Genomic DNA, 24,400 nt, shown 5'->3' on the forward strand with positions numbered 1-24,400 from the left:
AAGAGTCCACATTGCATCACAGGCTGCACCTCCTTTATATTCTGAGCTGTGTGACTAGGTGTGGTGGGGGTGGGGGTTCACTTGTCACCCTGGGGAAACTGGCCCAGCCTAATTCAGGGACCAGCTTCAGATGCTCTAATCAAATTTATTCAAGAATACCAAGATGGCCCTTGGGGACAGTGGGTGGTTAGCTTGTCCCAGGGAGCCATGAAATACGCTGTGTTTTTCCACGTATTGTTTTCAGCCCCACCACATGTTATGGCATCTTCTTGAAGCCCTGTGCTACCAAAAAGCCACCATCACCATGTCCATTTCACAGATGAGACAAGTGAGTCACAGATGGGCAGAGTTTCAGCTCAAGTCTCTCCCTGTCCATCGTCTCTTGTTCTAAGCAGCTCCCTTCTGCTATGCTGCTGGACCCTTGGCTGGCCTGTGTCCCAAGCTTACTCACGGGTTACGGGAGGATGTAATCTAGTTTGGTTTGGGACATAAAGGAACCCTTCCAAGACCATTCTGTTTTATATCTGTAAAGGCGGTAGTGGTTCCAGTGAACTTTTCCTAGTTTTCCTGAGCATCACCGCACACGCCAAGCCTCATGGCCTCCTGTACGTTTGGGCTTTTATTGATGTGAAACCACAGTGGGACCTATTGTTAATAGGAATCCAGGACTTTGATTCAGAGCCAATAGCCTTACATAAGGCTAAAGAATTCAAGTGGGTTTCCTAAGTAATGGTCTTCTTATGATAGGGTTTAAAAAGGGATGACAAAGAGAAGGAGAGATCTAATGCAGGGGAAAACCACTTCTGGAGAAGAATGCATATATTTCCATAGAAGACTTTATTAAAAGAACCATCATTGCTCCTGTGGCCTCTTCCTGAGCACTTGTTTGCATTGTGGGGTAACCTTGCTCTGCTCTGTTTCATTTCTCACCTGCCTTCTGGGAATTTTATTAGGAAGTACACACCATTGCCCTGGAAAATGCCCATGGTAATGGAGGCCACCCACGGTCGTAAAATGTATCCTTGTGCTGCCATATTAGTTCAGAGCAGCTTGACTGCCCGGGCTGACGATACCAGAATCACTGTGAGAACACAATGGAAATGTGTTACTTGGTCACATCATGGGCTGGTGGGCAGGTATTCCTGCTCCAGGTAGTGATTCAGGGCCCCAGTCTCCTTCTGTCTTTTTGGCACCACCATCTCAATCTGGAGGGAGGAAGGGAGGGACAGAGAGAGACAGACAGACCAACAGGCAGAGATGGAAGTTTGCTCCTGGGTGATTTTCAGCATCACAGTCCAGGGAGTAGAGTTAACCGTTTCTGCCTATCTTCCTTGCACAGCACGGACTGTAAGTAGCTGGCAAATGTGGGCTTGATGTGCTGTTACATCGGCAGTAATAGTAAATTCACTGTATTTTGCAGAATAACACATGAGCTAGAGCTGTCTGTGGAGGCTTGGAAAGAGATTGTCACTTTGGAGTCATCCAGAAAGAAAAGTTTCAGAAGGCAGGATTGGAGGTTAAGTTGCCCATATGGGCTCTGGTGACTGATACAGTGGGTTTTATGAATGCTTGCTGAGTGCAGGAATGAGTGTACATCATTAGTATTTCTTAATATGGCTCTGCGGTCTTTAACACTTTCATATGGCAGGGTAGTCTTTTTTGACCCTTCTAGAAAAAAAAAAATCACCTGCCCCGCTCTTGGGCCTGCATTGGATGCTTTATGTTTTTCTATCACAGTGCGTGTAACTCCGTTGCCTTTAGTTTCACTTCTAACTTCCCCTAATAGAATAGAAATTCCTCGAAGCAGGAACCTTGTCTCATCCATCTTCGTAGGCCCTGGGCCTCATAGGGGATGCTGAGTAAATAAATGATTTTTTGAGAGGGTTAGGAGTTGACTGTTTCTCAAATGGAATGGTTTGAAATTAGACCTGTGTTCAAAGCAGCTCTGGGCGCTAGCACACATAGCGCCTGCCCTTTTACCAAAATGGGGACACGATTTGGGCTTCAAGCCTATATCCACGAGAGGTATGGACTCAGACATTCTTAATGTTAGCAATAAGGTGGTTATACGTGTAAACAGAAGAAGGAAATACTTTCTGACAAATGAAGGGATGGACTGCCTGGTGAGGGCATGCCAGAAGGGCTCAGTAGAAAAGAACTCACCATCCACCAGGGATCTATATGGTTGAGGAGAGTCCTCTTTGGAGGAGGAGAGGAGGCTGGCTGGGTGATTCTCCTCAAGGAACAGGACCATGTCAGGGTAGTGACGGATGAGCAACAAGAACAATGAGAAGCTAGTTCGCTGTTCTACAAGCCATAGGGAAAAAAGCCTAACACCGTTCTCTTGACTGGTAGGCCCTGTCGAAAATATACTGATAATGTTTTGAGATATGTAAGTGAAACATAGTGAAAAAGACTTGACTACTGTTTTCTTGTTCCTTCCAACAACAACCGGATTTCATGGCACATTTTTAAAAGTGACCATATGGCACCACTTGTGCTTCTCACAGCGCCTAGCGTATCGCAAGTCATCAAGAAATCTTTCACTGGTCAATGGATTGATTTGTTCAACAGGATTCGGTCAACAAACATTTGTTGAATTAATGATTGAATAAACAAAGGACGCTAACTTTACTCCGGGCTTAAGGGCCCCACTTCTCTCAAGTTCTTGGAAACTTTGACCTGCTGTTTTCCATATCCCTAACGGTTCTGGTGACTCTGCCCTGAACGGCTTTCAGTTTCTTAATATCCCTCATGATACAACTCCCAGAGCTACACATCACACTCCATCTTTCATCGAGTGAACCCACCAGGATCAGGCCTGGCCGTAAGCACTGGCTGAAACCGAACACAAAACTCTTGCTGTTCTGAAGGACCAGGTGTCAGAGATATCATAGCTCACGTTTTTTGTTTTTTGTTTTTCCAAATGCATCCAAATGGGGCTGTGAAAAACTAGGGGTAGAAATCTGCATGTGTTCTGTTTTTGTTGCTTTATAACCCCTTTGGCCAAAGGAGATGTTATATTTAGTCCTGGGCATGGCCTCTGGACTTGGAGCCTGTGCCAAGTACCCGGCTAGAAAGCTGTGAGCCAGGAAGCGAGCCAGCTCATTTGAAGCACATTATATCAGACGTTTCCTGAGGTGGAAAGGAAGGCCTCCTTGCTAGAAAGCGGGGAGGATTTTGGCTCTTAGAGATTGGATTCAGTAACTTTAACTCCTTGGCTAAGGGCCAATCCTCCAGCAAGCAGCTATCATATGGTCTGTAAAAAAATTCAGATCCAACGTCTCCAGCCCCTGCCTTCTGTGTTGACACCACAGCCTTCTTTGAGAGATGTATTGCCTTTTGGGGCAGGGTGGGGGGTATGGGAGGGGAAGCTTTTAGAAAAGGAGAGACATTAGAAAATCTGATTAAAGATTTTATAAGAGATTAAAATAATCTTACTACTCTCAATTTGAGGGGTCATGTCGACTTTGTAGTGGAAAATGATAAGCCTTGAATTAAAAATGCTGTCCAAAAAAATGTTGTCATCCATCACTTTTTTTTCCTTTTCAAGTTAAATAACACCATATAATGTGTAGTGAGGAATATATTGGTATTAAATATTAAATTTATAAATTAGGCCCTCATGGTAACTTTAGAAATTGACTTTTGCAGTGAAGAAATTGGATCTCCACACACTGTAAGTTAAATACTTTGTGATTCCAAAGTCTTCCTCTCTTTCCATGCACCATGTAGGCTATTTTGACCTGTATGTGCCAGCACCTCTGAGTTCAGAACATTGTAGCACCACTCAGATGATTAAAACAGCAACGACAACAACAATAACCTTATTAATAATACAGAGGCCCTGGCAACCTCCCCTCTGAATGCTCATATTGAGTCCTGGAGTGGAAGTGAAGCTGGTTAAAGTGGTTTTAGGGTACATGAGAGGACAAGATGCAAATCACCTTTGGGTGAATTGTCATACTGATACTCTTTATATCTGAAAAATCTGGAGCTATGGTAAGACATTCTACAGCTTGTGAGCGGCGACTTGGGAGAGAGAAGTCCCAAAGGCATCTGTTGGGATGAAAATCCAAGCCTTCTGACGGTTGCTTTCCTCACTATAAATTCTACAGCCTCAGAAGCACCCGTGTCCCAGTGAACAAAGTGACTGCTCTGGAGACCCCTGAAGGAAGGATCTGGTAAAGTGCTTTCGTGGGAACTTTCTGTGGTCTCAGTTCGGAGTCTTCAGTCCAAACGCTGGATACTTTATCTTCTCTTTTGGGAAAACTGATCTGGTACCATTTGATCCCGACAGCTCAAGAAAAAAACATGAAATATTTACGAAGTGCTTTAAGTTTCAGGGGAAGTAATAGTCCGGTCTGCGGAGCCAAAACGAATTCCAGCCTACCCACTCCATCTTATTGGCCCCCTCCAAGGTTGCCCGTATCCCTCCTGACCTGTCCTTGTGTGGAAATCTAAGAATGTCACACATCCCTTTGCCACCTTTCTTTAGCCCCGTGTGTTCCTGAGAATGGAGCGATACCTTATGAACATGTCCAAGAAGGGAAATGGAACAGGCAGGGGTGAGAAGAGGGGGTGGCAGCAGGGAGACGAGAAGGGGAGGAAGGGAGGCGAGGGAGAACTCACAACACCTGAGGAGCCCAAGCTGTTAAGCCACGGGGTCTGGGTGTCCTCTGCCATTCCCCCTGCAAGGTGAACCTGAGACTCACTGACCAGCTCTTGCAAAGACCCGTGCCAAGGTCCGCTGTGGCCAAGCCTTCTCAGTGGCAGGAGACGGCAGGGTGCGGAGCTGTTTGCTTGGCATCCTTCGCCACCACTAAGGTCACTGATAAATTATTAAGCTGCTCCTAGGTACATGGCTTCGTGAATATGATCAGGAGTGAAGGGAAGCCAGGGCCAGGGGTTAATGATCAGATACACAGAGAAGAGCAAAGCCTGCGGAAGCACACACGGGAAGGCAGGACAGCCACATTGCCACAGTGAAGCAGTCAGCTTGTGTTTACTCTCAGCTCCAAATGTTTTCCTTTGTATCTCCATACCATCACCTCTTATTTTTGTTAAGGAAGTGACACAAAGTAACAGGCTTCACGATGCTGTCAGCGTCCATCTTGACAGCATGTAGGTCACAATACACAATCATGTACTGTAATTATACAAAATCCGAAGAAAATGTTACTAGTTACACTGGTTAAAATGAAACTGACAACCCGAAAGAAAACAAAACCAAAAGAAACCTCCGTTGGAATTCATAGAGACGCTTGACAATAGCCAAATAATCATCCTAGCATGCTGCAGTTCGTTGCCATAACTTCATAAATCCCCAGCTCTTTGGGGGCAAGAAAGTGCGTTTTTCACAGCCTATATAGTTCTCAAAGAAATAGCTTTCACATGTATGCAGGTCCACAGAAAAAGGAATGCAAAGTCTAGGCACCAAGGTTGCTCAGACAGCAATGGAGTCTTAAGAGTCCTTCTTCAAACTGTTCTGAACCAGATCTGGTTTGGTGAAAAAAGAATCTGGACAGTGACATTAGTTCAAGAGGGCCCAGGAAAAAACAACACTTAACTGTTAATAAGGAAGAAAACCATCAAGAACTAGAACAATTAAGACTTAAATATTTTTTCTACTCTACTTTGCAGCTGCATTACAGCTTTTCCTATTTGGAAAAGATATGCAGTCGATCTGTGGGTAGAAGCCTTCTCTCTTCCCCACCCCCTCCCCCCACCCCGCTCCTGATCCAGCAGCTTAATGTTGGAGGACCGATATCGCTGGTTCAATTTCCTTGAAGTGGAATTGACATTTCCTCATGTGTGGCCAGGCCACTTTTTAACAATGAGGTATAATTTGATACTAACCATTCCTGTTCCCCCTTGGGCTATGGGCTTGGTCGGTCGTGTGGGTAGAAAACAATTCAACTTCCTGATAAAATCACACATACAAAAATTATTGCACTTAAAAACAACAACAAAAAACTCAGCCCAACCAGCCAAGGGCCAAGGAAACTCTTCGGAAGTGCTGTGCTTCCTGCCCTTTGCAGAGCGTCTGGACCTTTGTGGTGTTCAGTTGAATTTGGTCCGTTATTAAATGTCCAGAAGTGAAGGAGTCCAAAAGACACTGTAGGCTCTTTAAGGCTAAGTCTTCCCGGTGCTTCGGTGAGATAGATTGTCTCCTTGGCCACAGACTACAAAGCAGGGGCTCTTCTTAGCAAAATGGCCAACAGGGCCCCTAAAAACTCTGGAAGCAAGGGAGGCATGTCCTGTCCTGTGGATGAAAGAGAGAGAGAGAGAGAGAGGGAGACAGTAAGCAGCTTGGCAGGGACGAGGCACACACTGACAGGTCTGGGTCTAGAAGTAGAGCATCTTCCTCCCGATTCCACTACTTACTTGCTCTCTTTACACTCAACCCCATCGCCCATGTGGACACAGGCTTATCTGTGCACCCTTTTCCCTTTAAGTCCCTTTTGTGGGTCTAAATATCTTCCCCTTTTTGGCAAATTTGTTTCTTAGTCTTTACCCTTCCTGCCTCCTTGGGCTTTCTATGTTTTGATAGATATAAAGGTAGAATACTAATCCTATCCTGCTACCCACTTATCCATATGCTCTTTGTCCTTCCATATGAATCCCACAATGCCCCCCTGTCCTCTCCCAACCCTGCGAACGGTCCCCCCCACCTCACTATACTCAGATACATTTCACTGTTTACTGACTTGAATTGGCATATTATTACTTCAGCTAAGAGTATATAACACCTCCAAAATCAGATCTCCTAGCCAAAGTTGAGCACAAGGCATTGAATATGTTACTAATGTTTTCAAGAAGCTCTCAAGTAAGTGTTCACATAAGGGATGGAAGCAAGGCATTCCTCGACTCCACCATCCCGAGACCGGTGTTAATATTGGTTCTCTTCTTTGGGATGTGTACTCCAGCTCATATCTCCTTTGTAACCCCTTGTATGACCCTTGTAATCCATAAAATATTAGCACAAAATATTGAGATAAACAGAGTGGAAGGGTAGCATCCTGATATCTCAGGCACAGATCCAATATTAGAACAACTGAAAGTTCTGGATGCAGGGAAGGAAGGTCAAATCATAAGGAGTTGCCGAAGCTCCTGCCTGTCATCCCCTGACCAAGGTGCACTGGAGCTCTAAGATCTGTATGGTATTACTCTCTCCCTATAACCACATTTGGGGAGTCAGAATCAATACAACAGGTGACTGCTGCCTTCTGTTGTATCCCATCACGTCCCCTTCCATGGTTCGAAGACAGAGTGCCCACGATGGCCTCGTCTACTTACTGCTCTGGATTCTGAACTAGGACTTGCTAACATTTTCATAGATGACATCGCTGATGCAGAACTGCTGCTTCTTCTTCATCCACATCAGTTGCACACACTGGTGGATAAAAATATACTGCTCCTGGAGCAAAAGACCAAAGCAGGGTTCAGAGCGAGGTATTGTGCAAACACATGCAAAGATTTAGTATTTTCATACTACGGCAGAATTAGATACTATGATATGATGTCAAAGGAAACAATATCCATTATTTATGAGATAATTTTATAACTAGAAAATCCAAGAGAATCAACTGTAAAAATATTTTGATTAATAATAGAGCTTAGGTCATCACAACGTAACGCTAAAGGCAATGACTATCCAATCAATAAATCACGGGCCTATTTTGAAAAAAAAATAGTGTATCATCTCATAATACACCAAAATGAATTCTGGGAAGTTTAACAAATTAAGCCATAAAAATATGGGGGGCGGAATACAGGTTAGTTTTTCTCTGATTACTTTTAGGAGGGACTTTCTAAACTTCAAAGCAATGTAATAAATCACAAATGAAAATTTCAAACTACAATTTTTAAAACAAAGTAAAATGAATAAAATAAAGGGTAAATTGGAAAATGGGAGGGAAAATTATTTCCTGAAATTATGACAAAATGTTGATACCATTTAAAAAAAAACACATTTATTCAGTATCAAGATCAGGCTATTACTTTAGCCATCAACAGCATGGGTACAAAAAAAGAAAAAAGTCTACATTAAAACCCCTTGTTGGAATGCTTTACACTTTCCACAGAACCGAAACTAAAATAACCTGTTATACAATTAGTCACAAATCCAGTCCTCGAGTTTTTTGCCCATGCATGTGAGTATTGTCTAAAACATGTCTCCTTTGTAGCAGCTCAGCCCTGCCACCACTGTGCTTGGCTGAGGTAACAAATCTGTTGTAACCTGTAGCTTCCCTGTCACTTCTCTGGCTCTCCTCTCCTGCTAAGCCTTGTTTCCTGGCAGCAATTGAAAACCTTCTGCCACCACCATCGCTACTGCTGCTGCTGGAACTGCCACAGCCACCTTGGTTTCGTGGTTTGGTGAAGTACTGGCCTCCACCACCAAGGGGCCAGAGCATCAGCCTCCAAAATTTCCTCCTTTCATGGGTCCAAAATTTGAAGATTGATTGTTGTAGTCATCCAAATCATGAGAGCTTCTGCCTCCTCCAAAATTGCTTCCATCATTATCAATCCATGATAGCCACCCTCACCGCCACCATATCCACCACCACCACCAAAGCCACCTCACCGGTTTCCTCATGACCAAAGTTGTCATTCCCATCAAAACCACCTCCACAACCACCACCAAAGTTTCCAGCCATCTCTTGCTTAGGGCTTTCCTTACTTCACAGTTGTGGACATTCACAGTATGGGATTTTTTTTTTTTTTTTTTTTTTTATTTGACAGAGACACAGCGAGAGCGGGAACACAAGCAGGGGGAGTGGGGGAGGGAGAAGCAGGCTTCCCTCAGAGCAGGGAGCCCGATGTGGGGCTCGATCCCAGGATCTTGGGATCATGACCTGAGCCGAAGGCAGACACTTAACGACTGAGCCACCCAGGCGCCCCAACGGTATGGGATTTTTGAATGACAATCTTCTCTACAGAATCATGGCCATCAAATGTTACAAAAGCAAAGCCTCTCTTTTTGCCACTGTCTCGGTCAGTCATGATTTCAACCGCTTCAATTTTCCCATACTGTTTGAAGTAATCTCTTAGATGATGTTCTTCGGAGTCTTCTTTAATGCCACCAACAAAAATCTTTTTCACAATTAAGTGGGCACCAGGTCTTTGAGAATCTTCTCTTGAGACAGCCCTCTTTGGTTGCACAACTCTTCCATCCACTTTGTGTGGCCTTGCATTCACGGCTGCATCCACTCCTCCGCAGGGGCATACGTGACAAACCCAGAGCCTCTGGAGCGCCTGGTGTTTGGATCTCTCATGACCACACAGCCCGTGAACTCATTTCTCATTGCTCAAAATAGCTCCTCAGACTCTCATCAGTTGTTTCAAAGCTCAAACCTCTGAAGAAGAGCTTCCGCTGCTGTTCAGGCTCTTGGGAGACTGACTTAGATATAATGGTGGTGGGAAGGGAGACTTTAATGACGCTTACTCGGTGGGCATCCACGGGCAGGGAGGAGTAACCTAACGAACGCACCTCGATACCTTTATTTTTGTTTAAAATTCCTGCAGTCATTAGCACACACACTTAAATTGGCCAATAAAATATATCGGCAATTAAACCAAATGTTCCTGGAAGGCAGGGACTATATCTTTTTATTCCTCATGCCTAGGACTCAGTTTGGGCTTATGAAAGGTTTTCTGAAGTAAACTGAGGAAATATTAAAACATATGCAAAAGATGGTGACATAATAAAAAATGTAAGTTGAAACAATTTTGTTTCATCCGTGATATGAGCAAAGCTAAAGGAAAATGGTAATGCTCGATGATGACCTGAGTTTGTTGAAGCTGTCATTTTTATCTATTGTTGGTGGAGGTATTATTACTTAAGTGCTAGTAAATGGCCTTGTGGACACAGATAGTAAACCAGTGGAAAAGGACCCAATTTAATGTTCTGTAGAAAGGAGAATGGTTTAAATAAGGCACAGCAGACCTGTACTGAAATATTAGTGTCTTTAAAATGAGATTAAAAGAGTTTTGGACAATTCGGGATGATATGTATAGCAAAATGTTAAGTGGAAAATTACAGTGTAAAGTTAGTATATGTACATATAGCATGTAAAGTTATACTTGAACGAAGATGGAGATGAAATCCATCAGCATATTGAGGAAGCTGTCTTGGTGCCATGAAATCAAAGTAACTTCATGATCTTTCACCTTTTTTCTTTATTTCCTAGAGCTTCTCTGTAAGTAATACCATTAGAAATAACCTTGACATAAAATCCAGTCATGACAGTCAAAGGATTTAAGGGGTCTTTTGTATGACGACTTTATAAAGGTTAGGTTAATACTTAAAGGTTGATACCTCAGCCTAATCTGTATTTTTCAAGCTTTGAAGAAAATATATTCCCTTACTTTGTGATAGTATCACATCCACAACTGACTACCTCTTCTCATGATCACACATCACTCCATTGTTTCTGGTGTTATCGAGCACTGAGCACGGTTCAGGCCAGAGAGTGCCTTGTTTTTCAATTCAAAATTACTCGGTGACCAAACTTTGTGTCACAAAGAAAAAAAAGTAGCTGAACCACAGGAAAAGTAAATGAGAGACTATTTACAGACATATCCTTGAGAGCCCCTGAGAAGTCTAAGCTGCTGATCAGGATGAGGGCTGCTCAAAGCAAAGCACTAACTGACCTCCAGGGAAAGCCTATTAGAGGAAAACTAAACAAAACTTTTGATAGAAATAAAAGAGAGAGCTCAAAAGAGGTGAATGCCACCCATATAGAGCGCTTTATGGTTTCAAAGTGCTTGTCTAGGTGTACAGAGGCCATACGTGACCCAGGCCGACTCACAGCATCTGGCCTGCGGACCTGGACTCTCTAACTACCCCTTGCTGCTCCTGTGGAGAGGCTCATACCATGTGCCGGTCAGTTGAGAAAAGGGAAGAGAACATGTCAAAATGCAGCCCATGCAGTGCGTTGCTGTGACCTGAAATGTGCGTCTCTGGACAGGCTGTTTTAATCAGTTAGTCCTGCTATTTCTAGAGTGGGGCAGGGTGGTAGAATTGAGATGACAGGCGGTAGAATCGAGGAGGTAGGAAAATTAGAAAAAATTAGAAAACCAGCCATGGGAGGGAGGGAACCTGGTCCACAGCACACAGGTGGTTTATATAGAGAATCGGAAATCAGCTGGAGAATCACTCTGGCCTCTTGGAAAATCATTAGTGTCAAAGGGGTACTGTGGGATGAAAAAGCTGAGGAAAATAATTTGTTTATTCCGCTCCTTACTTGTTAACATCAGTAAGGTCAAAGGCAGCAGGACTGGGGTATTATGATTGGGCTCGAGGAGGATGTTAGGAAAACCCTAACATTCAGAATCCAGGTTGAACCATGAAGAGCACAGGAACCAGGAAAATACAAAGGTAAACGGACAAGATGTTCCAGACATAACTAACAAAACAGACATAAATAAATAACTCGAGCTAGAGAGCCTGCACTGCAGAATCCCGAGGGAACTCAAGAGTGAAGCTGAAACAGTTGGAAAATAATCAGTAACCTGTGGTGACCTCCGCCTCTTTTGCTGACTTTTGAGTTTTCCCACCAGAGTTCAGGGAAGGGATATTGTACTTTAAAAAGACTGTTTCCCTGGAGACGGCAACTTAAAAATGCTGCCATAAACAAAGAAGCCAAACAACCAAAATTTGGGACCAGAAAGTTAGGGAGAACACAAAACACTTCCTCAGTCTTCTGAGAGGCACACGGTGGCTGCTGTAGTTTGGCGTGATTACCACACTTGAGGAGAGATAATGGTGTTGAAAATTGGACAGAGGGTCTGCCATGTGCAGGTAGTTTTTTTTTTTTTTTTTTTTTTAAGATTGGATTCATCCACCTGACAGAGAGAGAGCACAAGTAGGGGGAGTGGGAGAGGAAGAAGCAGGCTCCCCGCTGAGCAAGGAACCCCATGCAGGACTCGATCCCAGGACCCTGGGACCAGGGCCTGAGCCGAAGGCAGACGCTCAACGGACTGAGCCACCCAGGCGCCCCGTGTAGGTAGTTTTTTAAAAAAGGCATTAGGATTCTGTAATTGGGAAAGTCAAAGGCAACTAGGCTATAATCAAAGTCTATAAAGTTATAAGAGGCATAAATTAAGTCAGTGGGGCAGACAATTCATCACATCCAACATACTTAAAATAAGGAGTGGCCCTTTGAAGGCTGGGGATTAATAGACATACTGGGGAGTTCTAACCACATATTAGGATGTCAGTTTACAGCGGTGAAAACCAAAAATATGGACCGATTCATAAAGCACTGTTTAATCACTAGGTAGTGGGCTTCTCTGGGAAAGCAGAACATTTTGAGCTTATGCTAATGAGGTCATGTTAACGTCCCCACCGCTGTGAATTCCAAGGCAGTAGGGCTGGGATGTGAGTGGGCTCCAGGAAGTGAGCAAACACATCATCAGTGAGACACCTGCATGTGAATGGGTCACTCTTTCCAAAGTGGTATGATCTTGCTGGAGCGCAGAAATAAATCCCTTGGGCTGGCTGTGTGGAGCCTTGGTCAGAGGGGAGTGGGGAAGCCGGAGAGAAAAGTAAAGAGAGTGGGGGAGGAGAAACCGGAAGCGCAGAAAGCAGCCATTACTGCAGGCTGTTTGAGTTATACTGACACCTAGTGATGCTTAGTAGGAAAAGCATGGGGAAGACGAAGGCAGCATTTCATCTGGAAATTGAGTAAGAGGTCAGGCCAGGTTGTCTTCTACTCTCCAAGCGTTCCTCCCACACACAATCCTTGAGCAAAAAAGGATTACTGTACGCTCGAAGCTGAGAAGTCACAGTAGGGCATGGTGACGAAGATTATGAACCAGCTATTGTGCGTAGGTTTCGGGGCGCACCCAGGGGCCCACCCGCTGCTGCTGGGAGGCGGTGTGATGCTGTGTGTGGGCAGCAAGCAGCCCAGGGCTAACCACGCCGGCTGGAGTGCATTCTGAGGCTTCCAGGCAGGAGAGGACTTGGTGGGAGAGGACGAAGAGGGAGCGCATAACACTGGTGGATATTTCTGGGGATGCTCCCATGTTGTTACAATGATAATTCCATTCCTTTAAGATCAAGGGCACTGGCAGCACTGCTTGGATGGGAGCTGGAAATCCTTAAAATTATAAGGGGAACAGAAAGCATAAATCCAACCCCTGATCATCATCCAAAATGCACTGGGACAGAAAGTCACATGGAGGACAAACTAAGGCCAAACTTACTGAATCAAATCTAGCATTTCAAATATAAATTAAATCACATCAGTTCCACAGTCTCCACTTGGTGGCATTTACCCAGAATGGCTGTCACCTTCACCGAACACTCAGTCTGTTCAAAGAAGTTTTATTCTATTATAGATAGTATAGATACATCCATATGTTCTGGATTACTAAAGGACATGTGATACCAACCACAGTGCAAACGCTATACACTGAATGGATTTCTAGAGGCTAAGATCTATTTTTTTTTTAATACCTTGAAGCAGTTTGAACACGCACACTGAGAAATTGGGAAGAGCAGAGACAGAAAAATAAAAATTGAGACAACTGTTTTGAAACAGACTGAATCATGGGAAGTTTCTCAGTCCAGGGCATATTTGAAAATACATTTTGATTCTGTTCCTACCTCTGTCTGCACCATAGACATCCGGTAGGATCGCATTTCGGACACCAGCCCTAAGATGTCGACAAACTCATGATCCCGAATGTGCTGCGAGAGCCTGTCCAGGGCAATGAATGTTCCCGTCCGGCCAACTCCGGCACTGCAAAAGAGTGTTCGGACAGCATATTCCTCAGACAGTCCTTTTACACGGTTGCAAACACATCGGCCACTAGAAAACCCCCCAAACTACAGGTAGCAGCACTCAGAATAAAAGAAGAAATACTCCTGACAATATTTTCCTGATTTTGAAGTACGTGATTGTGGTTGGTATTTTTTTTTCTTTTTTAAAGATTTTATTTATTTATTTATTTATTTATTTATTTGAGAGAGAGAACACAAGTGGAGAGGACCAGAGGCAGAGGGAGAAGCAGACTCCCCGCTGAGCAGGGAGCCCGATGCGGGGCTCGATCCCGCGACTCCAGGATCATGACCTGAGCTGAAGACAGACGCTTAACCGACTGTCTTTCATTGTCACATTTCTGACTCACCCTGCTGCCTCCCTCAAAGAGGTGTGTGGCTGCACAGCCTTAGCCCCACCCCGGTCCCACCACAGGGCACCCTGCCTCCTGAGGAAGGTAAGGATTCCAGAGGGAGCTGGCTGGAGAGTCGCTTCCTGCTCTCAGAGAGTGGATACACAGAAAACAATTCCAGTTTTCTGTGTAGCCTCGGAGTTCGGTGCACACTCCCTGCTGGAAAGTCGGCTTGAGAGGCCACACACTAGTTCTAGCTCTGCGGCTACAGCCATTTGCAGGCGGTCAATAATATTTATATTATTCAGCGCTGTGATTAGCTATTTTTAATCTGACTTTGTATCTGGCCATGTTATAAGCCACTCAGAATCACCGAGAGGCTGGGGTACTATCCCACAGCACCTAAAGGCACGGATTTGAGCCTTAATCCCTCCTCATGCTAGCTGCCTGAATTTGTGTGAATCCCTTTATCTCCCCTCTTCTCAGTTTGTTTTTCTTCTGAAAATAAGAATAATAACATCTATCTCATAGGCTATGGGAGATAAGAAAAGCCATAATATAAGTAAATCATGTATCAGGTAAGATATCAATTGTAAATTTTAAAAAAGTCATGGTTTACATAATGGCAAATTCAGTGTGACTGGGTATATGGAACGGTGGGCTCTTTGCTTGATAAAGCAGAGCCTGTGGGACCCTAACAGAAGATACGGCTGATGCGGTTACCTGCAGTGCACGATCATGGGGCCTTTGCTTTTGGGAGCTTGCTGTCGAACCACGTGTACAAACTGCAGGATGCTCTCTGCAGCATTTGCCGTGGGCACCCCGTGATCAGGCCACGCCATGTAGTTGAAATGCATCACATCCTGCATCTCATCAGCCTTTAGGAGAAAAAGCCAACACAAGCATGAATGTCTCAGTGCGCCGGCCCGATGGCCTAGGCCTCCACGGCAGCTCACAGGTTTAATGGCTTCAAAAGTTCAAGCCACGTTTCCCTCTTGGCTGGTCCCCTTCCCTTTCCAGCTCTGAGGATGGTGTCTGGCCCAAAGCTGGCCCTGAAAAAAAAATACTAATTGTGTAAAACTTCGAAGAGTAGGATAAATAGGTGAATCTATGCCTTTGTAGAGATAAGAGCTCAAGCAGATCAGGGTGTTCCTCCTGGCTTGGCCACTTGGCAATTGCATCGGTGTTGGTCCATGAATCCCGTGGAAGGAGCTATTGGTTCCTGCCTGCCCCCGGGTCCCCTTTGCCAGGGTGATGCACCTCCTTTCCAGCGGCTGCTAACAGCACATGGCTGTGCCCTCCTCATAGTTGTCCTCCACAGAGGGAACTGCCTGCCTTTCTGGAGCATGCCCGAAGGGATGTGTTCTCCTGATGAGGGCGGTGCACAGCTAAGGAATAACGGATACTGGCGTGCAAATGCCCGCCCCCTTACATCGGGGGGCACAGCTAACGGCACGGTGCCATTCACTGCCCCGGCCATTTCCGTGGGACGCAGCTGAGGCCAGCATTCAGCGGAGCCCACAGCTGTGTGTAGCTCCTTCCCTGCCCTGGCCTACCCTGGTTCCCTCGTTCCCTTAGAGATTTGAGCCAAGATTGTACTTTCAAAAAGTCACCAATATTACAATCCCTGTCTTGTGCTCTGACCCAGGACAAACTTGCTGAACATGTTTTCTCATACTTAAAATGAGCCCTTTTAGATGTTATGGGATAAAATAACCCATCACAAGGGTGGTTGTGAGGATTCAGTGTGCTCATGTCTGTGAAGGATGGGACCTGGTAGATGCGGTCATCACTACTACCTAATCACCACCACTCTCTCCCAGCTCAGTGCAGGCGTACGGTTGGTTCTGGGAATCCCCGTGGGTCAGTATGTTTTGTATATTTATCTCGTTCACATTACCCCATATGTCAAATGTATTCTTGTCCCCTCTGAACTGAGAATTATCAGTTCGGGTGTGGGCCTTCAAGATTCACTCTTTTTCTTTTCTTTCTTTCTTTCTTTCTTTCTTTCTTTCTTTCTTTCTTTCTTTCTTTCTTTCTTTCTTTCTTTCTTTCTTTCTTTCTTCTTTCTTTCTTTCTTTTTCTTTCTTTCTTTTTCTTTCTTTCTTTCTTCTTTCTTTCTTTTTTTAAGACTTATTTATTTGAGAGAGAGAGTGTAAGGGAGGGGACACGGAGAAGGAGAGAGAGTCTCAAGCAGACGCCACACTGAACACAAAGCCCCACATGGGGCGCGATCTCACGGCCCTGAGGTCATGACCTGAGCCAAAACCAAGAGTCAGATGCTTAACCAACTGCACCATCCAGGTGCCCCAAGACTCACTCTTCTTAGTCTCTACTAATTTGTAAGCATAAAGATTTATTCTGTTCTTATTATCAACTATCAGAAATAGTCCAAATCCAGGCCTCACAAAGATCTTAATTCATCCCCTTCCCTCAAACTTGCTAGGAGCCTAGAATGCACTCAGTGAAAGGAATACTGTATCATAATTTGGAAGAATTTGGCCTGGTTATGAAACTAAAGCTAGGTTCAGGTATTGAAGAGAAATGAATTCCAAAGAGTCAGTGGCCTTGGGTGGAATAAAATTTGTATAAATGTAAGTAAATGCATAAATAAAGCATATACATAAATACGTAATAAGATACATAATAAGATCTGTGTAAACATAAGTAAATCAGCACTTCGACTAGACCCCCTGTCCCCTAGGCACTCAAGGCTATCCACCCCCAGCCACATGCAGTGCCTCCCTCACTGCCTTCAAGGGCTCTTTCTTAGACACATGGATCATGGGTGCAATAAGTCTGCAAAGATGCTGGCGACTCTCACTGCTGTTTTCAGGAGGTACGGCCAGGAAGTAACCCAAGCATAATAAATTGTGCAGAATGACTCCATTACTCAGCACCATGAGGATTTAAGCGTATTCAATCACTAGATAACTTTGGTTGCCCAGAAAAGCTCACAAAAAATGTTAAATCTTTTCCAAGGCTGATTACAGGCTTTGCTCAAAGATTTGTACATGGTAGGCAATATATATGTGTCTGTGTGTGTATATATATATATATATATATATATATATAATTGATCTGAAAATGTATCCAGCTAAAATATGCAAAGTGGTTCAAAATTAGGAAACACTTAAATTGTCATTAGTCTCTCTATAGCTGCAAGACAGAGTTCTGAGTATCAGGGTGATCCCTGTCAGCTGAATAGGAAGGCACACATCGATGGGAACAAACACATTTTTGCTGGTTTTAGTCTCCAGTTCCTACTCAGTTCAGGCCAAGTTTTCAAGCTCTGGAAGGTGGCAAATTATGTGTTATGGTCATTTTCCTCCTTTCTTATTAAATGAGAAAACCATCCTTGTTCATCTTAACCATTTCAAAATTTCTCTTACCCCGATTTCCTCATTCATGTACTTTTAGGTTGTACTCTGAAAGCTCCCATATATCAATATGGAAGGAATAAAGAAGAGTGTGAGCAAAAATCGAAACAAATAGAAAAACATGCCCATGAGCACAGCATAATGTTCTTTTGCAATATAACCTTCATCCAGGAAGGATAAAATTTAGATTTGGTGTTTATGGCCAAAAGGGGGCACTCTAGGACCGAATGCTTGTAACTACTGTATAGGCATCTTACCAGAGAATTCAATGTTTTATTTCAGTGTTTTAAGCCCTTGACATGATTATCATTGAAAGATAGGTCAGCATTTAAGACCAAGGACAAGAAGCATAGGACTGACCAGACACTGATCTATGTGACTCTTCTCTGTCAAGGAAACAGGCATGGAACAGGCCCTATTTTGCGCTCTGCAGTCTCTTTTCTCCTGAATGCAAACTCAGGGAATTATTTGTTCTACGCTTACCCAGCAGTTTACACTGGCTTTCCGGCTGAAACAGCCAAGAAAGAAAGCGGGATTCAAATGGCATTCAAGCTGTCAAATATTTTCCCCGAGGAACATCTATCTGTGAACTTTCCAAGTGCTTTATTATTTTTCAAATCGTTCATTCATTCACTCATTTATTCATCCCACAAAGACTTTATAAGTGGCAAAGGGTTGGGATTACAAAGCTTATTAAAACAGGGTATGTGCTTCCCAAACTCACAGCACGTTGCGGGAAGGGGACGTGAAGAGAGACAGTTATAACCATCTCTGGTGTCCCGTGATAGAATAATCTAGATGAGACTAGAGCAGGGGGGGAAAGGAATAAAGCTGTCTGGAGACTAGGGAAAGCTTAACAAAGGAGGTGACCTTTGAATTGAAGCTCTGAGTGGGAAGTGTTTAGGGAACAGGCGGAGATGGCCATTTCAAAAATATGGAACAGCACGAAGCAAGTCTGCTAAGGATTTGCCTAAATTCCCCTGTAGCAAAAGCCATTGTTAACTACCAGTGGTTAAGAAGTGATTAAACTTGCAAATATCAATAAATGATGAATTGATGAGTACTTCTGCTGTATTGATATGGACAATCTTTGTTTCCATTGTCCACATTAAGGGTCAGCAGACGTTTTCTGGGAAGGGCAGACAGTAAATATTTTAGGTGTTATGGGTCATAGGGTCTCTGTTGCAACTACTCCAGCTTGATGTAGCACAAAAATACTCATCGGTAACATGTAAGCAAATGTGCGTGTGGCTCTGTCTCAATAAAATGGTATTTGTGGACACTGAAATGTGAATTTCATATAATTTCCATATTTTGTGGGCAATATTTTTCTTTTGATTTTTTTTTCACCCACTTAAAAATTAAAACTCATTCTTGGCTCACAGGCTTTACAAAACAAGCAGTGGTCCATCGGTCCACACCCCAGTCTACCATCCCCTGACCCATACGTTTAGGAAGTGCTGTTTCTAAGCAGAGAACATTGCAATGAGAATGTTCCTATTCAATGTTGTCCTCAACAGAGAGCACGTTCAAGTGACTCCTAGTAAAAATGCCCTTCCCTCTTCTGGGACTGCCGTGTGTGAAGAAGGTAACAGGGTGACTGGTTGATGTCGGCTCCTAAGCAGCACGTAAACATTCAGCATAAGCTCAAAGGCTAATCATCAGAGAGGCAGCAGGTCCAGGAAAAGTAGACTTTTTCTGACATGCTAATATTCAGAAATCAGTAGCATTTTAAAAGAGGTATGGAACCATGGTTAAAAAAGGCTGAAGTATCTTTGACATAGTAAAAACCAAACCAGAACAAAAATAAGGAAAAAAGCCAAACAAAACCAAACCCAAACTACTAAGTTATGGTCTAAGTGTTTAAAGTTTAAGTGTGTCTTATATATCCTAATTATTCGTACATGGAATTTAATGTAAGTAATGAGAACTTCTCTCGTCAGTCGTAACTGGTGAGCGGTGATTCCCCGAGTCTCCTATTGCCCTCGGCTACACTGAGATGGAACCATGAGGACTTGTCATCCCATCTCTTCGGGCTCTCCAGGCCAACCATTTCATCCACACCATTGTTAATGAAATGGGAAACACATACGTTCAAAAAGTGGGATTTATCTCTTGAAGAAAGCAGTGTTGCAAAGCCCAAAGAGCTCACAGTCTGACGTGACGGTGGGCTGGCCTCTGACACGTGTGTGTCCCCTCGGCATGAGGACCTGAAAGTGTGCTTCGTGACTTACATAGTTGATCCGGAAGTGTCTGCAGGCCCAGTCATCCCTCTCTTCCTCCGAGGTCATCTCCACGGTGATGTCTCCGTAAGCTATGGGTTCTTCCGTGAATGGCCAGTAATGATCACATTTCACCTGAGGGGACAGTGGCACAACCTTTTAAAACAAACAGGCTACGGAAGAAAGAGTCTGTGCTCACTTAGGGAAAACAGAAGTCCTTGCCTCTGAAGGACCGCATCGTACTATTGTGAGGAGGAAAAATGGAGCAAGTGGAAGTTTCTGGGACACAGTAAGCACTCAAGCCGTGGCCACGGCTGGTACGGGTTGTGCTGCCGGTGGGGACAGCCCCCTGGGACACTTACCCTTCTTTTCTCGTTACACTGCGTGAGCATGACAATCATCTGGGATTTCTGTTGTAGAACCATCTTCCAAAAGTCATTTCTGGTCTCAGGCAGTGGCCCCTGTGTGGCAATATACTCCTGGGGTGAGTTGTATCCCTGAAAGATGAAGTGACCAAGTTGTCAGCTAAGGAGCCCCAGTCAACACCAAATCCTGGTCCACACGAAAGAGGAAAACCTGAGAATTTACTGGGGGATAAGTCTGGCAAAGGATCACACACCTGGGTCATGTTCTTTCCCTTTTACATCAAAGAGGTAATCAGAGTAACGGACCCGCGTAGGTCAGTGTGATTGTAAGCCTTGTTCTCACACCTTTTTAATGAGAACAGCCACTGTTTTTAAAGAACAGGGGCTCAGGTAGAGCCCTTTGAGCTGAGTTGCCGAAACCGAAAGCTAAGAGACAGATGATCTTTAGTGTAATTATTGACTTTCACTTTCACCGGATCTTTACAAAGAAATCCGAACATTACTCATCTAGGGGCTTTTCCCCCCATTCGTTATTCTGAAGAGGAATAATGGGAAGTGTTCCTGAGAGTTGGGTGGCCAGGTGGAGAATGGCTCTCTTTACAACTGTTGGATGCATCTCTGGACCCTGAATCGTCCTCCTCTGGCTGAGCTAGAATTTGGATGTCTGGTTTCAAAAAAAAATTTTTTTTTTTTTACTGTGTTTTACTTACAGGAATGTAGTTGGCATTGATATAGTCTGTGCCTTCCTCTTCATTCATGGAGACTAATCTCACTCGGCTAAAGTCATCTGCAAAGAACAAGAAGAAAAGAAATATTGAAAATGTGAGCAGAAAGAACTGTCTTGACCTTCTCTAACCAAATAGCAAGTCAGATCAGCCTGTGACAGAGTAGGTCGAGTTTATTTTAGCCTGATATTTCAGCCACACCTCAATCTTTGTTTATTGTTTAAATAAAGATAGAAACACATCTCAATCACCGTTTCCTCTCCATCAGCTCCCCTGTCCTTGTCTCCAGGTTGTGGGGGCATTGTGCAGGATATTTAGAGAAACTAAAATATCTGGTGGGTTGTATGGAAGGCTAGAGGATGTAGCCTAAATCCATGAATTCCATGTCACCTAGCACATCCAGAAAATCCACTACCTTTGGAAAATTTAGAGAAGATGGAGTTGCACAGGCTTTGTGTAAACAGACTTCAGATGAGAAAAGTACATTCTGGAATGTGTACAGATGTAAAGTGTTATAATGATGACACTGTGCAATTTTATTAAGAAGGCCAATCAAGGAGAAAATTCTCCTTCTAGAGCTTTTTCAGCTCCCCTCCTCCCCCTTCTCCATTTCTCCCAGCACTAGCCCCTACCTACCTCTATCCACTGTGGCAGAGAACAAAGTTAAATTTATATTGGAATGTATTTTTTGTCTGGTTCATAATGCTTCATATTACTTTTTTTTCTCGAATGTTGCTTTTATTACAAAATGCTAAGCAACAAGAGAACCTACCAGAAGTAAGAAAGGGGAGGCATTTTAGTACATTGCATTCCTTCCCTTGTCAGGGAGTTGACTGAAAATAGTTTATGAAAGCTCAGATTATCTTATCCTAATTTGGCTAAGATTTCTGATCTCCGAAGAGCCAAACGGTCAGTCTTTCCTGATCATCAGACACAATTCAGTTGAAAGCAAAGAAGTTCAGTATTCGTACATAGGATGGTATCCTATGTTATTTAATAACATCAAAGCATGAATGGGACCAATGAAATAGCAGAGATGGCCTTGAGGATCCAGACCACAGCGGGGCTTGGCCAGAGATTGGTGAAAATGATGAATCTGCAGTAACAGTCCGTCAGTCTTTGAGAGACGTGAACAGGATAGGCTCTAGTGAGAATCTTACACGGTAGGATGTTTGTGTAACGATTTTTACATCGGTTCAGTGGAAGGTCTGCTGCAAAGTGTGGGATGTCCAGTCCAATCAATTTCAACTCCTGTAAATGACAGAGAATAGAGTTGAGATTTCGGTAGTTGGTGTGGATTGGATTATTGTTCACACTGTATTTTTCCTCACTCCCTGCCTGTAATAGAATTATCACACCCCATCTTCCACACGATGTTCCCGTTGCTCCCCTTTGGGACAGAGTGCGCTTCTCCACTCCACTCTTCTCAACTTGCTTTGGCCAATGAACTTGGGTAGCAATCATTCCGATCAGAAGCTTTAAGTGTGCTTGCTCAGTTTGGTTTTCCCTTCAGTGCTACTGCCATCTGCCATGAAAAGAACATGCTCAGGGAGGCTGCTGGCTCCAGAATGAGGAGATGCTTAGAACAGACCTGACTCTGTCCTACAGACCCTTGAAGGAGGAAAATAAATATGTTGTTCTGGACCACTGAGATTTTGAGATTAACCCTATAAGATGCTTCTATAGCATTATTGCAGGAATAGAGTTAATATAATACATAAATACCCTGAATAGCTTAGTGATCACATGGAGAGGGAAAGAATTATGTGTATCACTCAAGGTATGGAAAATTTGAAAACAGAGACACATTTCAGCTTTTTGGAGGTATATATTAACTGAAATGTACGCAATATGTGTAAATATTTCTATTCTATGGGGAAGTGTAGGTATTTGTCCTACAGGCAATAGGCCTTAGAGGAAGTGGTAAAAGAGTGAGGATCAAGTGGGGAATATTCCCCATGTTACAAGAAGTAAGATCCACAGGCACTAAGTATCTGGTAATAAATTGGAGAGTAAAGATGAATCAGTAGTGGGTAGGCAAACTTTTCAGTGAAAATAGGAACAACCAAATATCTGCCTGTATGTACATACCAGTACTCCTATAACACCTATAATCCAATTGCATTGGTAAGGCAATTTTTATATAAACAGACAACCATCACACTTCAACAAGATTATGTGATGGGCTAGGGGGGCTTCTAAGTGTTCACCTCATGTGTCTTATAGGAAACAAGCCGGTATGGTCAGGCCACCTGGATTTCCCAGGAGGTATCATTGACGTTGTGGTCGGTGTGAATAGCTCCCTGGAGTTGGGCAGTGCACAACTAGTGCAGCAGATTTGGTTATTTTCCTGTACAAAGCTCAGGGAAATATTAGTAAACAGCATATACAGCCATCTACAAATGGAATGATCTATATAGTATGCACTTCTCTGTGAGACTACTAGCTGAGGCTATAATTGTCTTTACTCAGATAGGACATTAATGTTGTGCACACATTTTACTCTTCATAATTCCTCCCAATTTTTACTCCAGCGAATCATAATTGAGAGGAATACATATCTGGGGGAAGAGTTTGGGAGCGTCTTTGAAAGACTTTTGAAGGGGGATGGAGACATTGGTGATGTTTTGAGAGACCAAACAGGCACATCTCGTTCATGGCCTTTCTATCTTGATATGTGTTCTTTGCAAAGCATATGCTTTAAAGAGACCAAGTTCTTGGGTCTTCTGTTGTTTCCACATAGAGGTTCTTTGACAGCTAACTGGGATGCAAAGCTGTGGTCCACACGGATGGACTCGCTTGAACCACTCAGATCTCTCTCCTCCTCCCGTTCTGCAACACTTTGGGCTTTTTTGTTTTTTTAAGATTTTATTTATTTATTTGACAGAGAGAGACACAGCGAGAGAGGGAACACAAACAGGGGGAGTGGGAGAGGGAGAAGCAGGCCTCCCATGGAGCAGGGAGCCCGACGTGGGGCTCGATCCCAGGACCCTGGGATCATGACCTGAGCCGAAGGCAGACGCTTAATGACTGAGCCACCCAGGCGCCCCAACACTTTGGGCTTTTTAAGATCATGAAATCCCAAGCTCTGGGGCCCAAGTGGAAGCCAACTTTAAAGACAAGCTATGCTGACTTTGATCCTCAATTCACAAAGGGAGTTTTTCTGTCTCAGGCAAAAATCCTTGCTTGCTAAATGCCTTTAACCAGACGCGTGTCACCGTCAATTTCTAAGTGGTTTTTTCATTTTAAAGGGTTTTCAAAGACTGACTACATTGTTCTTATAAGTAACAAGATTTATTTTTAGCAAACTTCAACCAAATCAGTGTTACTTTTAGGTTAGTTCCTCTCAGAAACCAGAAGCTAATTTAAATGATGCTCCCATTGCTTAAAATATTTTGGAAGTCTACCTCCTTTAGAGAGTGTCTTTAGAGATAGTTGGTCAAAACATCTGGCTTCTTTTGGTGTACCACTCATAAACTGTAGGGTCTTGGAAAAGTAGTTCAACTCATGGTAACATCAGTTTAGTTATCTGTAAGATAAGGCTAACAACATTTCCGTCCCTCAGTCACGTATAGTGACTCTCCAAG

The 24,400-nt window shown here is 43.7% G+C and overlaps 1 protein-coding gene across 3 annotated transcripts in view; it reads right to left on the minus strand.

Annotated features, from left to right (window-relative positions):
• Positions 1–223: 223 nt before the first annotated feature.
• PTPRO (protein tyrosine phosphatase receptor type O) overlaps positions 224–24,400 on the minus strand; it is a 239,175-nt gene continuing 214,998 nt past the window's right edge. For all 3 annotated transcript variants that reach the window (XM_027594901.2, XM_027594902.2, XM_027594903.2), the window contains 8 exons: positions 21,974–22,064; positions 20,799–20,875; positions 20,086–20,220; positions 19,736–19,858; positions 14,845–14,999; positions 13,616–13,751; positions 7,300–7,420; positions 224–6,265 (listed from right to left, as the gene is read on the minus strand). In XM_027594901.2, coding sequence (XP_027450702.1) covers positions 7,316–7,420; positions 13,616–13,751; positions 14,845–14,999; positions 19,736–19,858; positions 20,086–20,220; positions 20,799–20,875; positions 21,974–22,064 — 822 coding nt within the window. In that variant the 3' untranslated portion in view covers positions 224–6,265; positions 7,300–7,315. The remainder of the gene's footprint in view (positions 6,266–7,299; positions 7,421–13,615; positions 13,752–14,844; positions 15,000–19,735; positions 19,859–20,085; positions 20,221–20,798; positions 20,876–21,973; positions 22,065–24,400) is intronic.

The sequence above is a fragment of the Zalophus californianus genome, chromosome 9, assembly GCF_009762305.2.
Source record: "Zalophus californianus isolate mZalCal1 chromosome 9, mZalCal1.pri.v2, whole genome shotgun sequence".
Classification (NCBI taxonomy): Eukaryota; Metazoa; Chordata; class Mammalia; order Carnivora; family Otariidae; genus Zalophus; species Zalophus californianus.